Source organism: Bos mutus, chromosome 2 (genome assembly GCF_027580195.1).
Source record: "Bos mutus isolate GX-2022 chromosome 2, NWIPB_WYAK_1.1, whole genome shotgun sequence".
NCBI classification, from domain to species: domain Eukaryota; kingdom Metazoa; phylum Chordata; class Mammalia; order Artiodactyla; family Bovidae; genus Bos; species Bos mutus.
The window spans coordinates 29,266,422-29,279,726 of NC_091618.1; the positions used below are offsets into that span (position 1 = coordinate 29,266,422).

General features: G+C 49.1%; 2 protein-coding genes across 5 annotated transcripts; one reads left to right on the forward strand and one right to left on the reverse strand.

Moving 5' to 3' along the window:
- Window positions 1–97: 97 nt before the first annotated feature.
- On the forward strand, window positions 98–9,016 carry RNF25 (ring finger protein 25). Of its 3 annotated transcripts, none has more exons than XM_005889661.3 (10): window positions 125–214; window positions 2,586–2,660; window positions 2,885–2,987; window positions 3,074–3,141; window positions 3,237–3,306; window positions 6,236–6,307; window positions 6,406–6,549; window positions 6,885–6,974; window positions 8,020–8,154; window positions 8,358–9,016. In XM_005889661.3, exons 1-10 carry the CDS (start codon window positions 174–176, stop codon window positions 8,934–8,936), a joined length of 1,377 nt encoding a protein of 458 aa, XP_005889723.2. In that variant the 5' UTR covers window positions 125–173; the 3' UTR covers window positions 8,937–9,016. The 3 variants fall into 3 exon arrangements, with proteins under 3 accessions (XP_070242812.1, XP_005889723.2, XP_005889722.2); XM_005889660.3 differs by having other exon boundaries at window positions 129–214; window positions 6,882–6,974; XM_070386711.1 differs by lacking the exons at window positions 6,236–6,307; window positions 6,406–6,549 and having other exon boundaries at window positions 98–214; window positions 6,882–6,974.
- A 453-nt stretch (window positions 9,017–9,469) lies between these two features.
- Window positions 9,470–13,305, reverse strand: BCS1L (BCS1 homolog, ubiquinol-cytochrome c reductase complex chaperone). 2 transcript variants are annotated; one of them, XM_005889657.3, is made up of 8 exons: window positions 13,163–13,305; window positions 11,591–11,959; window positions 11,353–11,492; window positions 10,946–11,140; window positions 10,662–10,725; window positions 10,265–10,434; window positions 9,921–10,038; window positions 9,470–9,779 (listed from the first exon to the last, which is right to left on the reverse strand). In XM_005889657.3, the coding sequence occupies exons 2-8, from the start codon at window positions 11,908–11,910 to the stop codon at window positions 9,527–9,529; spliced, it is 1,260 nt and encodes a 419-aa protein (XP_005889719.1). In that variant the 5' UTR covers window positions 11,911–11,959; window positions 13,163–13,305; the 3' UTR covers window positions 9,470–9,526. The 2 variants fall into 2 exon arrangements, with proteins under 2 accessions (XP_005889719.1, XP_014331851.1); XM_014476365.2 differs by lacking the exon at window positions 13,163–13,305 and adding an exon at window positions 12,670–12,932.

The following is a 13,305-nucleotide window of genomic DNA, read 5'->3' on the forward strand; positions in this document are numbered from 1 at the left end:
AGGCACTTCCTAAGGGCACTTCCGAACCGTCCCTTGGCCATCAGGACCATCTAAGGACCCGGACTCGGCGGTTGCCTAGAAACGGCCGCTAGCCACCCTCCCTCCCCTGTTTAACTCGCCGCCTCCGACTGCGCGAAGATTATTTCCGGTTCCGGCTGCGGGCTGCAGAAGACATGGCGGTGTCTGCGTCGGTAGCTGCAGGGGATGAGGACTGGTAACTTTGGGGGCATGGGCTTTGGCTGACCGCCTGAATCCGGCCCAGGGGACTAGCGGCAGCCGCGGATGGTCCGTACGGCGGGCGTGTGTGGCGGGGCGAGGGATGAGGGATGTTAGAGACGCTGACATTTCTACTGGGCTGAGGAGCGGGCGGGTGGTGGAGGGGCGCTTGTCTGACCGGGAGACCGCATCAGCGCCGGCCTGGCCAGTTCAGGCCGCGCCTTATCTGGTTCGATCATCCGACTTCACCCCGTCCCATTTTCTTTATCTGAAGTGGATTTGCTCAGGGTCCCGGTGCGGGGGAATGCCAGTTTATCAAATCTCTCCCCCATCCCTTATCCCCGGAACCGATATCCTCCAGTCAGCCCCCCGTTCCTCATTCCCCTTGAATCAGTCTATTTCGCTGAGGCTTTCCTCAGCCTCAGCCGTCTCCCTTACCGATAGCATTAATGAGGACTGTTGTCTGAATAAAGCTTTACACCTCACAAAAGCTCTCCTAGTCCTTCTCTTAAACATTCTTAACAAGGGGACCAGAACCTGGAAGGACTCTGGGGTTTGGAAATAAATATGGATTCACTTCACATTTTATTAGCTATGTGATGCTGACCAGGCCACCTAGCTTCTGTGAGTCAGTGTCCTTAAATGTTAAAAAAGTGGGTGTGTCATCCACCTCAGAATAGCTGAGAGAATCAAGATTGGTTTGTAACATACAGAAGCCTCCTTTTCATTAGCAACTCTGTGGTATAGCACCTGAGACGACCTGACCTGAAGAGATTAAATGATTTGCCAAAAGGTACATAGTAATCACTAGGAATCCAGGTTATCTGATTCCAAAACTTAGTTCTTAGTTCTAGGGCATTTTACAGTTCCCCTTTCCCTTTTTATCTGTCACCATCTTACCACCGTCCCATCCCGTATCTCACATCCAGAACCCAAGTCACAGGTAGGGTGTGTGAAGTATTGAAGGACCTCTTGATGGAGGCTGTACCTCAGTGTTTCATTGGTTCAGGGAGCCCAGCCAGTGCTAGCCTTTTTTGAGACCTCCTAGATGTAGTTTACAACTTATTCAGGGGGACTTTAAGATTCTAAGGGGACACTTTGTGCCATGACAAGGGCAGTACTGACTGTACAGCTAGTCTGTGGTGCTCTAACATTCTGACTCTCTTGCCAGCTGGAACTACTCAACTGTTACCTACATTATCTATTTTATATATTGTCTGCTTAGGACTTAAAAAGACTTTTAAAGTTTTGAGAATCAATCTTTCTCTGTATACACACAGACACACACACACACACACACACACACACATATCAAGCTAGGGCAACTCTGTTCTTAGTGAAGAAGGGATAAGATATAAGTATGAGAAAGCAAACCAAACATGTATCTTTCCACATATTATCTGGGTAAAGCTGTGCCCTCTAGCCAGCCACTCATCTTCAGTGGCATTACATCTCCTGTTTCTTTTAAGGAAACGTGTGTCTTCTGATTTACATCAGGACCGCAGGATCCTGACCTGGGCAGGTTGAGCTAGATCAGTCAGACAACAGGGACCATAAATATATTAACTACATCCCTCTGTCTTTCCTTTTATGGGAAAAGGTTATACACAAACAGGAAAAAAAGGGGACATAGACTAACTAGTATAGTCAGAATACTGTTAGGCACTTCACATAAACAAATCACCTTTCATCCTTATGATAACCCTGGAGTGGGTGATGGTATCTATATGTGGTAGACGGGGTAATTCAGGCTGACAGATAAAAGAACCTACTCAGATCACATAGCTGGTAAGTGATTGGTACCTGTTCCTCATTCCAAGGCTGATGGCTCTTCAATTGCAGCACAGCCTTTACAGCACATAGATCTGTTCAAGTTGGTATCTCCTTTGAGGAGGTTTGCAATGACTGGTATTGGCAGTGTGTGTAGATGCTGGGATCCATGATGAACACTGGTGTAAGGAAAGCCAGAAGTGGTATTGGTAACTTTAATGCTAATCAATGAATGTCATATTTCTGGGTCAGGGAGATGGCCACTAACAAACAGCCAACAGTGCAATGAAACTTAAAACAGGCAGCTGGAAACCGCTCTGGTCCCAATTCTGCCTCCATTAAGTCTTGAGATTTGGGCTAGCCTTTTCATCTTTTTGGGAATCTGTTTGCTCATCTGTTGGCAGAAATGATCTCTAAAACACTGATTCTCATGCTTCTACCTGGCCACTTGACAAACATTTCCTGAATTTTTATGGAGGTCAGCAAGAGAATACACTCAGACAGATGGCCATTTTTCTACAAAGCCAGCCTTTGTTGACCTTAGTAGGACTTAATATGAAGAGTTGTAACAGTAAGTCAATCTCCCCTGGTCTCTCTAGGGTCCTTCCCTCTGAAGTTGAAGTGTTAGAGTCTATCTACTTGGACGAACTACAGGTGGTTAAAGGAAATGGCAGGTACGTGTTCAACTGGAGATGGGCAGGAGTCCCCTTGGTAATAAGAGGATTCCATGCAGTATCTGTGAGCCTTGATTCAAAAATATTTCTGTCATATGGACAAACACTTCCTTTAATCACCCCAAAAGAAAGAGCCTGAAGCTCACTTCTTCTGCCCACTTCACTCTCTTCTCATCAAGCCCCTGCACAGTTACATCCCAGGTCTCCACTTCATCCACCTGCAGGTCATCACCATGGGAAATCTACATCACCCTGCACCCTGCCACTGCAGAGGACCAGGATTCCCAGTATGTCTGCTTCACTTTGGTGCTTCAGGTTCCAACACAGGTGAGGCCTCTATGGCAGCAACGGGAGGAAGGGAGAGGCCTTGGGGTAGAGGGCTTTAGCAGTAACATGTTATTTTCTCCCTCTAGTATCCCCATGAGGTGCCACAGATCTCTATCCGTAACCCCCGAGGACTCTCAGATGAACAGATCCACAAGTGAGTCGGGCTAGTCAGAGCAGGGAAAACGTGGGAAACAACTCAGTCTGGAGTGGAAAGGGCAGCCTTATGTTTGCTTTGCCCTCTCCCGCCAGGATCTCACAGGCGCTAAGTCACGTGGCTGAGGCTGGACTGGGTACTGCCATGCTCTATGAACTCATCGAGGTAAGAGATGTGCTAGCCTGGGGAAATGTCCTTCCCTTCCAGCTACAGCAGTGTCTCTCAACAGAGGTTTTGAGCCTAGAATCTTAAATATGTTTGGAGACATTCATTTAGTTCTTGTTTGGGTAAGGCCAAAACTGATCCAGAAAGATGAGACTGTCTTCTGTTTCAAAAAATCTCCCCAAAAGACAGCATTGTAGCTTCCCCAAGTTGCCTATTCCAGCATCTTTTTCTTTTTACTTTACAATATTGTATTGGTTTTGCCATACATTGACATGAATCCACCACGGGTGTACCAGCATCTTGACAAAATTATTTTTTCTCTTTAACTTGTATTTTTCATGCTTCACCAAGAGTGTGTTTCTTGTTCTCCTGGCATTGGCAACTGATAGTAGCTAGAGATCTTGCCTGGAGGGTCTAGCCATAAATGAACATTTGAAGAGTAGTCTGCCATTTCAGTTCAGTTCAGTTGCTTAGTCACATCTCACTCTTTGCAACCCCATGGACTGCAGCACACCAGGCCTCCCTGTCCATCACCAACTCCCGGATCTTACTCAAACTCATGTCCATTGAATCAGTGATGCCATCCAACCATTTCCTCCTCTATCATCCCCTTCTCCTCCTGCCTTCAATCTTTCCCAGCATGAGGGTCTTTTCCACTGAGTCAGTTCTTCGCATCAGGTGGCCAAAGTATTGGAGCTAATCTTCAGTATCAGTCCTTCGAATGAATATTCAGGACTGATTTCCTTTAGGATGGACTGGTTGGATCTCCTTGCAGTCCAAGGGACTCTCAAGAGTCTTCTCCAACACCACAGTTCAAAAGCATCAATTCTTCGGTGCTCAGCTTTCTTCACAGTCCAACTGTCACATCCATCCATGACTACTGGAAAAACCATAGCTTTGGCTAGATGGACCTTTGTTGGCAAAGTAATATCTCTACGTTTTAATATGCTATCTAGGTTAGTCATAACTTTTCTTCCAAGGAGCAAGCATCTTTTAATTTCATGGCTATGGTCACCATCTGCAGTGATTTTGGACCCCCAAAAAATTAAGTCTGTCTCTGTTTCCATTGCTTCCCCATCTATTTGCCATGAAGTGATGGGACCAGATGCCCTGATTTTAGTTTTCTGAATGTTGAGTGTTAAGCTAACTTTTTCACTCTCCTCTTTCACTTTCATCAAGAAGCTCTTTAGTTCCTCTTCACTTTCTGCCATAAGGGTGGTGTCATCTGCATATCTGAGGTTATTGATATTTCTCCCAGCAATCTTGATTCCAGCTTGTGCTTCATCCAGCCCAGCGTTTCTCATGATGTACTCTGCATATAAGTTAAATAAGCAGGGTGATAATACACAGCCTTGACGTACTCCTTTCCCAATTTGGAACCAGTCTGTTGTTCCATGTCCAGTTCTAACTGTTGCTTCCTGACCTGCATACAGATTTCTCAGGAGGTAGGTCAGGTGGTCTGGTATTCCCATCTCTTTTAGAATTTTCCACAGTTTGTTGTGATCCACACAGTCAAAGGCTTTGGCATAGTCAACAAAGCAGAAGGTGTTTTTCTGGAACTCTTGCTTTTTCGATGATCCAACAGATGTTGGCAATTTGATCTCTGGTTCCTCTGCCTTTTCTAAAACCAGCTTGAACATCTGGAAGTTCACAGTTCATGTACTGTTGAAGCCTGGCTTGGAGGATTTTGAGCATTACTTTTCTAGTGCGTGAGATGAGTGCAATTGTGCGGTAGTTTGAGTGTTCTTTGACATTGCCTTTCTTAGGGATTGGAATGAAAACTGACCTTTTCCAGTCGTGTTGCCACTGCTGAGTTTTCCAAATTTGCTGGCATATTGAGTGCAGCACTTTGACAGCATCATCTTTTAGGATTTGAAATAGCTCAACTGGAATTCCATCACCTCCACTAGCTTTGTTCGTGGTGATGCTTCCTAAGGCCCACTTGACTTTGCATTCCAGGATATCTGGCTCTAGGTGAGTGATCACACCATTGTGATTATCTGGGTCATGAAGATCTTTTTTGTATAATTCTGTGTATTCTTGCCACCTCTTCTGAATATCTTCTGCTGCTGTTAGGTCCATACCATTTCTGTCCTTTATTGTGCCCATCTTTCCATGAAATGTTCCCTTGATATCTCTACTTTTCTTGAAGAGATCTCTGGTAGTCTGCCAGTGGAGCTGAATAGAAAGAGTCTTGGTTCTTTTCCTCAGAGTTTCTACCCTAATGAAGGAAACAACCCAGATGAAATTATGCCTCGAGCTACAAGTTAATATACACAGCTAACTTTTGTTTGAGATCAGAAACACAAATGCAGCCTTATTTTCCTCTGCTTTCAATTTTTAAGGAAAATGTTCATAAAAGAATGAAGGTGGGTGGCCTGGAGTCAAAATGGGCATGGAGCACTGTAGCATTTCTGAATCAGCCTCCACGATGCAGCTTTGAACTTTGTGGAATTCCAGAGTAGTCGCTATCCAAGTGACAGTGCACATATGTATTTCATAGCTTGCTGCCTTTCCAGTTCTCTGTCCGTTTGGGGTGTCCATGCCTTCACTTTCTTTCTGAAAGCTGACTCCACAACAGGCCCATTGAGGGAGAGATACTTAAAGAAAGGCTTCCCAGAAGATGTGAGTTTTAACTGAACACTTTTTTTTCTAAGTTTTTATTTTCATCCCCAGTATTTCAAGTGACTTAGTGGAAAAACAATTAAATTGGATTTTGGAGCTAGGTAGATTTGCAGGGGAGGAGTGGCACATAGGGAAGGATTGATTCTAAGCAGAAAAGATCACCAAGACTGAAATGCATGACCACGAGATAAACTGGCCCCATGAGAGACAGCCCTGCCAGTCACTCCTGGGAATAGCTTGACAAGCTTCGTTCACAGTTACGGCCCCTGCCTCCCTATTTGAACAGCTTTTTCTCTCCTCTCAGAAAGGGAAGGAAATTCTCACAGATAACAACATCCCCCATGGCCAGTGCGTCATCTGCCTCTATGGTTTCCAGGTGGGTTACTCTCTTGGGACCTGGGGGTCTGCAGGTGACAGACACAGGGGCTCAGGGGGGAGAGTGCTGACAGTGTGCCCCCTCCACCCTCCTTCCAGGAGAAGGAGGCCTTTACCAAAACACCCTGTTACCACTACTTCCACTGCCACTGCCTGGCTCGGTACATCCAGCACATGGAGCATGAGCTGCAGGCCCAGGGACGGGAGCGAGAGCAGGAACGGCAGCACGCTGCACCCGAACAGGTCGACTCCTCACCCCTGTTTACATGACTCACAGCCTTTCTATCCCTCCATTCCAGGGCCTTCTTAGCCTTTTCAGGGTCATAGGTACCTTTGAGATGAATGAAAGTTCACCTCTGTCCAGGAAAAAGGGCATCATTATATCTGTGTAATCATATTGCATGTGGTTTCAGAAGGTTCTCAGACCTCTAGCTTGGCAGCCCCCGCTCTGTGCCCTCTCACTGCTGCGTGGGTGGGCCCATGCCCCTTTGTCCCAACTCTCTGCAGTTGAGGCTGGCCAGCTAGCGAGTGCTTTGGGCTGGGAAGCTGGGGTGTGATTTCACCTCTCTTTTCAGAAGGCCGTTGGTGTGCAGTGCCCAGTGTGCAGAGAGCCACTCGTGTACGATCTTGCCTCCCTGAAAGCAGCCCCTGAACCCCAGCAGCCCATGGTAAGAGAACTCTCTTTTAGTCTAAATCAAGATCAATGGCATCTTGTCTGCTTCGAATGGGACTTCAGGAATTGGGCTTAAGCTGCCTGGGCCCCCTCTGCAAAGCCGTGGCCCCCAGCAGAAATCTAAAGTTTATTCCAAATGAGCCTAATCAGTTCAGTCGCTCAGTCATGTCTGACTCTTTGTGACCCCATGGACTGCAGCACGCCAGGCCTCCCTGTCCATCACCAACTCCTGGAGTTTACCCAAATTCATGTCCATTGAGTTGGTGACGCCATCCAATCATCTCATCCTATGTCGTCCCTTTCTCCTCCCACCTTCAATCTTTCCCAGAATCAGGGTCTTTTCAAATGAGTCAGCTGTTCGCATCAGGTGGCCAAAGTATTGGAGTTTCAGTTTCAGCATCAGTCCTTCCAATGAACACTCAGGACTGAGCTCCTTTAGGATGGACTGGTTCGATCTTCTTGCAGTCCAAGGGACTCTCAAGAGTCCTCCAACACCACAGTTCAAAAGCATCAGTTCTTTAGCGCTGAGCTTTCTTTATAGTCCAACTCTCACATCCATACATGACTACTGAAAAAACCATCACCTTGACTAGATGGACCTTTGTTGGCAAAGTAATGTCTCTGCTTTTTAATATGCTCTCTAGGTTGGTCATAACTTTTCTTCCAAGGAGTAAGCGTCTTTTAATTTCATGGCTGCACTACTCTAAGTCTTCTCCATCACAACTTCTCAGTCATGTCTGACTCTTTGCGACCCCATGGACTATACAGTCCATGGAATTCTCCAACCCAGAATACTGGAGTGGGTAGCCTATCCCTTCTCCAGCAGATCTTCCCGACCCATGAATTGAACCGGGGTCTCCTGCGTTGCAGGCTGATTCTTTACCAACTGAGCTATGAGGGAAGCCCTCTAATAAGCCTAATCCAAGGGTTAAAACCAAGAACCTTGAGCCCATCTCCTGAGGCAGTCTGGAAGAGCAGGGATTTGAGGTCTGCCTTCTGTTTATTCTTCCCTTTGTTCCACTCTGCTCCTTTTCCTCCAGGAGCTGTACCAGCCTGATGCAGAGAGCTTGCGCCAGCAAGAAGAGCGCAAGAGGCTGTACCAGAGACAGCAGGAGAGGGGGGGCATCATCGACCTTGAGGCTGAGCGTAACCGGTATTTCATCAGCCTTCAGCAGGTGAGAGAAGAGTTTCCCTCTCCTCCCTTGATGACAGCTACCTTCCTAATCAGCAACCCCCTGCCATGGCCCATGGGTGAGCTTTGCTCTACCCTGGGAGGTCTAGGCTGATGGCGGTTGGCTTGGTCTCTGGGCAAGGGTCCTGCAGTTCCCTGCTCTAAGGAACTATATCTCCATCACTGTCTCTACTTACTTCCTCCTAGCCTCCTGCCCCTTTGGAACCCGAGTCAGCTATAGATGTCTCCAGAGGATCCCACCAGCCCAGCACCCTTGCCACCGAACCATCCACCACATCAGCTACTCACATTGCCCTGTCAGTTTCTCTGCCTCTGGCCTCCCAGTACACATGTGAGAAGACTCCAGGGGCTGGGCCACATCTGCCAAAGCTGGGCGAGACCCAGAAAGCTGTGCTCGATCCCCGCCGGGCCAGTCGAGGCCCATGGAGACAGCCTGAACGGAGGCACCTGAAAGGAGGGGAGTGCAATACCCTCAAAGGTACCAGTGACACCCAGGAACTGCAGTCTCCTGAGGGGCCCCTCAAGGAGTCCATGGACCTAAAGCCAGAGTCTCATAACCAAGGGGGTAAAGGTCCTCCCCAAGATAAGGGGCCTGGTGAATGGCAGGGTCCCCCACCCCGCAGGACTCGGGACTGTGCCCACTGGGAACGCGCCAAGAATCGGACACCAGCTTCTTCCTATCCCCGCCTGCCTCGGGGTCGGGGAGCCTACCGGCCTGGTCCTCGAAGAGAACCTGTGAGCCTCGAGTCAGAGGATGGTTCCTAGCAGTACTGTGGGGGGACAGGGAATTGGGTCGGGAATGGGTAATAAAGAGATTGGCCTTGTTTGGCTTTCCTTACTCACCAGTGCCTAACCGTGAAGTGTGGCTCTTTCTAAATTTCCAGGAAGACGAGCATGCCAGAGTAGCCCCAATTTTGTTCTGAAATCTCTTCTCCCAAGAGATTGAGGTCTGGATAAAGGAAGAGTCTGACATCTCAGCTAGAATAGTGGGTTCCAAGGAAAACCAGAAGAGGCCAACATTTAAGCAGAATATGCAGGCCCCACCCTGCTACATAAGCCACTGTGCATGCAGCCACATTTCTCTGTCTATATGTATCTGAATACCTTTAGGTAGAGGATAGTACTTTCCTGTTTACTACAGTCTCTCTTCTTCCCACCTTGTCTTAGGCAGGCTACGTCCCTAGCATTTGTATACGTGGATACCTGAGGGTCCCTGGAGGCATCTATGTTTACAGCCCCAGGATTTTATTCAAGTGCCAACATGGCGGGCGGGGTAGGAGGGAAGTCAGACACTAAAGTAGCTTGGCAGGTGTTTATTGATCTCCTGGAGAAGAAAGCTGGGCACAGCCCAGTTGTCACCTCCTCAGAGATTCTGCATTCTGAATGGCCCCTGCAGGGTCATTTTTATACAGCATGAAGTAGCCCTGCACCTGGGCAGGACTGATCTGTGTTGTAGCTTGAAGGACACGGTCTGCAAAGTTCTCAGCCAGGGAAGTTGCTTGCCCCGGGTAGAACCTCTGGAACATCTGGGTCAGCTGCCAGCGTGAGCAGTGGCCCACGTACTCCTTCATGTCTACTCGCCCGGGGCGTATCAGGGCAGGGTCGAGCCTAAAAAGAGAGGCAGCGAAAGCAGTCGTGAGCAGCAGTGCCACTGGCACCCCCAAAATGGTTCCTCCGAACCTCCTGATCCTCCAGAGAGGCTGAGGGGGATGGAGTCTCGCCTCCAGGTCTGAGTACCTCACTCCTTACCTGTCGATGTGGTTGGTGGTCATGAATACTATGCGAGCTTCGGTGGAAGCCACACCGTCCAGGGCGTTGAGCAGGCCACTGAAGGTGAGCCGGCCTAGACCCTGGTACTTTATTGGGTCTGGAGGAAGGCATAGAGGAAGCATGAGTGATCACAGCCCTACTTCAAATTAGCACCCCTGTCTGCTCCCTGCTTACTGTGCCCCCTACTTATCCATGTCTCCAGTGGACTCTGATTGCTAACCCAGGTATCCTCCACCTGCTCTCTGGATTTCTCCTTTATTCCACTGTTCCTCATTGAGAAATACCCTCTCTCCCCCCCGTGCCGTGAACACCCCCTCACTTACTCTCGGCGGCCAGGTCTCGACTGAGAAAGGCAGCATCCACGTCCTCCAAGAGCACCAGGCTCTGCTGTGGGGCCATGCTCAGCAGATGGTTGAGCCGGTCATCTGAGAGGCTGGAGTCCGTGAGACTCAGCAGGCAGATGCTGTGTTGCAGTTCCCCAGCCAGGGCTGTGCTATGGAGGGGTGACAGGTAATTGGCAAGCTGGGAACTGGTCCTTGGGTCCAACTGCTTGTTCCTTCCAGTACTAGCTTTGAATCTGAGGCCTAATCCTTCCACCACCTCACAGTAGTGCTCCATGTGTCTCATGTTTTCCTGTTCCCCACATTTATTTCCCTTTCCAACCCCACCAGCCCAATTTCTCTCTAGTTTGAGGGTTAAGAGAAGTTTGACTCTACTCACATAAAACTGCTCTTTCCACAACCAGGGGGCCCATAGAGTAGGTAGCCACGTCTGTAGGGAATGCCTAGGAATACAGCCAGGATGATCATCAAGGCAAATGAATCATGTACTCTGCCCTAGATGTCCACATTCATCCCCAACCCTGCTCCCTGGAGGCCTGATGGCCTTGGCATTGGAAGCAATCATTCCTTTCAGGCAACCTTTCTTTCCCTTTCATCTATGGGAATGAGGATAGAGCTTTATATTTGCCCCATCTGGCCACCAAGACCTCAGCTGCTTCTCACCTCTGTCAATGTACCACTTGGGGTTATCAATGAATTCCCGGATGTCTCTGACAATTCGTTCAGTCAGACCCTGTTCGAGAACCACAGAATTCAGTGGCCGGCGGCGGCGTGGATAGCCAAAGGGGCGCCATTCAGAGCCCACAGCAGTGTACATCACTGTCTTCCCTTCCTCCTGCTGCAGGGCTAGCTCTCGAGCTGGGAGGGGGAAGATGAGACAAAACTCATAATTACCCTTTGCCATGCTACTAGGCAGAGCTGTGCCCAAACAGTCCCCAGGCCCTGCTCCATGGACCCAGATCCTCCTATTCCGCCTCTCCAAGCTTCTCTTCCTTTGATGTCAAATACTCCATCCCTGCAACTGCCACCCCCACCCCACCCCCAAAAATGCTGTCTGTGCCATCCCACACCTTCCTCCAGGATATTGAAGAAAACTTTTCGATCGGTGCCCAGAGCCGTGAAGGTGACAGATTCCCAAGGAGTCCCCGTCTGCAGGTCTATCATCTGCATCTCTCGGCTCCGTTCCACCCGGATCCATTTCCCCTGATACCTGAATAAGAATGAGCAAAATGAGGTGAACAAACAGGTCAAGTCCACCTCCTCTCATTCTTTTCCACTCTCAGAGCCCTCTCTGGCTTCCAGCCTTACCAGATAAAGTGGTTTCCAGGGCTGGGGACAAATTCAAACTTAGTGGAGATGCGGCCACTCTCATGCTGAAGGTACGTCGTCTCAACGCTGAGGTGCTGAGTTCGGGTACTGTGGCGGGTGAGCCAGCTAAGCAACCAGGCGTAGCTCCGGTCTCGAGCTGGGACTTCCAGTGTGATCATGTAATGGCGCCGGAATGCCACCAAGCCCAGTTGGGCGCCCTTCCGGGCCAGGGCCAGGGCAGTGCCCACACCCACCAGCCCAAATCCAGCCCCAAAGTAGGGATTGTCCTTCAGGGCCAGAACAAAGTCTGAGAGGGGCATCTTGAAAGGAAAACACTGAACCTCACGGGCCCCGAGGCATTTTCAAGACCTGGAGATGGGGGGCAGTAGAGATGGGATAAAGCACTAATTAGTTTTAAAAAAGGACTCAAATTCCTCTCGCGCCCCACAGAAGCTGGGAGAGGAATGACAGGTCAGTATTACAACGTGCTTCAATACCCTCCCTTAGTGGGGTGGGGCTGGTATTGGACCCAAGGGGTGAGACTGAGCCACTTGTCCCATTTTGCCTTTCATTATCCTGTTTCATACCTGTGTCCTGCCAGACACTATTCTGGAATTCCTTAAACCTGACTGAATGATATAACCGACTTCAGGATAATAGATGGACAGCATTTTTGTGGTCCCTGGGATCAGTTGAGACAGGGACCCACTGGCCAGAATGAACAGGGAAGTTACTCTCTTCTGTCAATCTGTCAATATCCTCATGCCTTGCTATCACGTATCATGTCTTTCAGGTATCCTTTCATCTACTTTACATTCTAATGTCCTGTTAGCCCTTTTATTACCTCCCATCTAAACTGTCTCTTCGAAATTAATTTTAATTCTTGAAGTGGCATCTTAGTGGATCTCCACTTTGGTCATGCTTCACCAAACTGCTCTACAGGGGTCGAGAGTGTTCTTCATAAGGCTCTGCTTCAATGCCATTAGTTTCCCTATTCCAACACCTCCAATGACTGGCTCTCAACAGGTCCCTGAATTAGGTGAAAACTCCTCTGCCACCACAACACGGGGCCCACGTACCTTTAATGGCTTAGTTCCCAATATTCTCTGTTGAACAAATATACAAGCCTCCTTCCTCCTTGACTCGGAATGCCCATTTTATTTCCCTCAATCTCTATAGAGTTCAAATCCCGCCCATCTGCTACCTTTTCCACGGAGATTCCCCCGAATTTCACTCCCCGCCCCGCAATAAAATGTGACTGGGCCTGATTCTAGGCTGTAAGATCCCGAAAGGGGTAGGAGGTCAAATCGTTTCTAGCACACTTCACCCGACCCCCCGCCGGTTTGCTTTATGCCGGCACGCAGTGCGGTGAACTGACAGCAGTGAACTCTGCTGAAGCTCAGAACAGGATCCAGAATTCCAAAATTCCTATGCGTGGAAGGCCACAGACAAAGCCCTTTCAGCTCCTGGTCCTTGTCGGACGCCCAGAAGCCTCCTCCCGAACCCCCTCCACACCCCAGCTCGCGCCTCCAGCAGCGTGGTTTGCAGCAATCAGTCACTCCTCCCCCTTACCGCCATGACTCTCTGGCCCTTCCTCTCGATGGTTTCACCCCTCGGCTCTTTGGGCACTCTCCACTTGGCTTCGCCCCTGAATTCTTTCATCTACTTCCCGTCACACCCACCGAGACGGCCACACCACTCTGCTCCACAACTCT

What these genes read in the sequence shown, in the direction of transcription:
- BCS1L (XM_005889657.3), bottom strand. Translation starts at nt 11,910, where the DNA reads ATGCCCCTCTCAGACTTTGTTCTGGCCCTGAAGGACAATCCCTACTTT. An exon ending in CCTGGAAACCACTTTATCTG is followed by an intron (nt 11,493 to 11,590) that starts GTAAGGCTGGAA and finishes ATTCTTATTCAG; the next exon opens with GTATCAGGGGAAATGGATCC. An exon ending in TGTGGAAAGAGCAGTTTTAT is followed by an intron (nt 10,435 to 10,661) that starts GTGAGTAGAGTC and finishes ACCCCTCCATAG; the next exon opens with CACAGCCCTGGCTGGGGAAC.
- RNF25 (XM_005889660.3), top strand. Translation starts at nt 174, where the DNA reads ATGGCGGTGTCTGCGTCGGTAGCTGCAGGGGATGAGGACTG. An exon ending in GCTGCAGGGGATGAGGACTG is followed by an intron (nt 215 to 2,585) that starts GTAACTTTGGGG and finishes TGGTCTCTCTAG; the next exon opens with GGTCCTTCCCTCTGAAGTTG. An exon ending in TCTGCCTCTATGGTTTCCAG is followed by an intron (nt 6,308 to 6,405) that starts GTGGGTTACTCT and finishes CCCTCCTTCCAG; the next exon opens with GAGAAGGAGGCCTTTACCAA.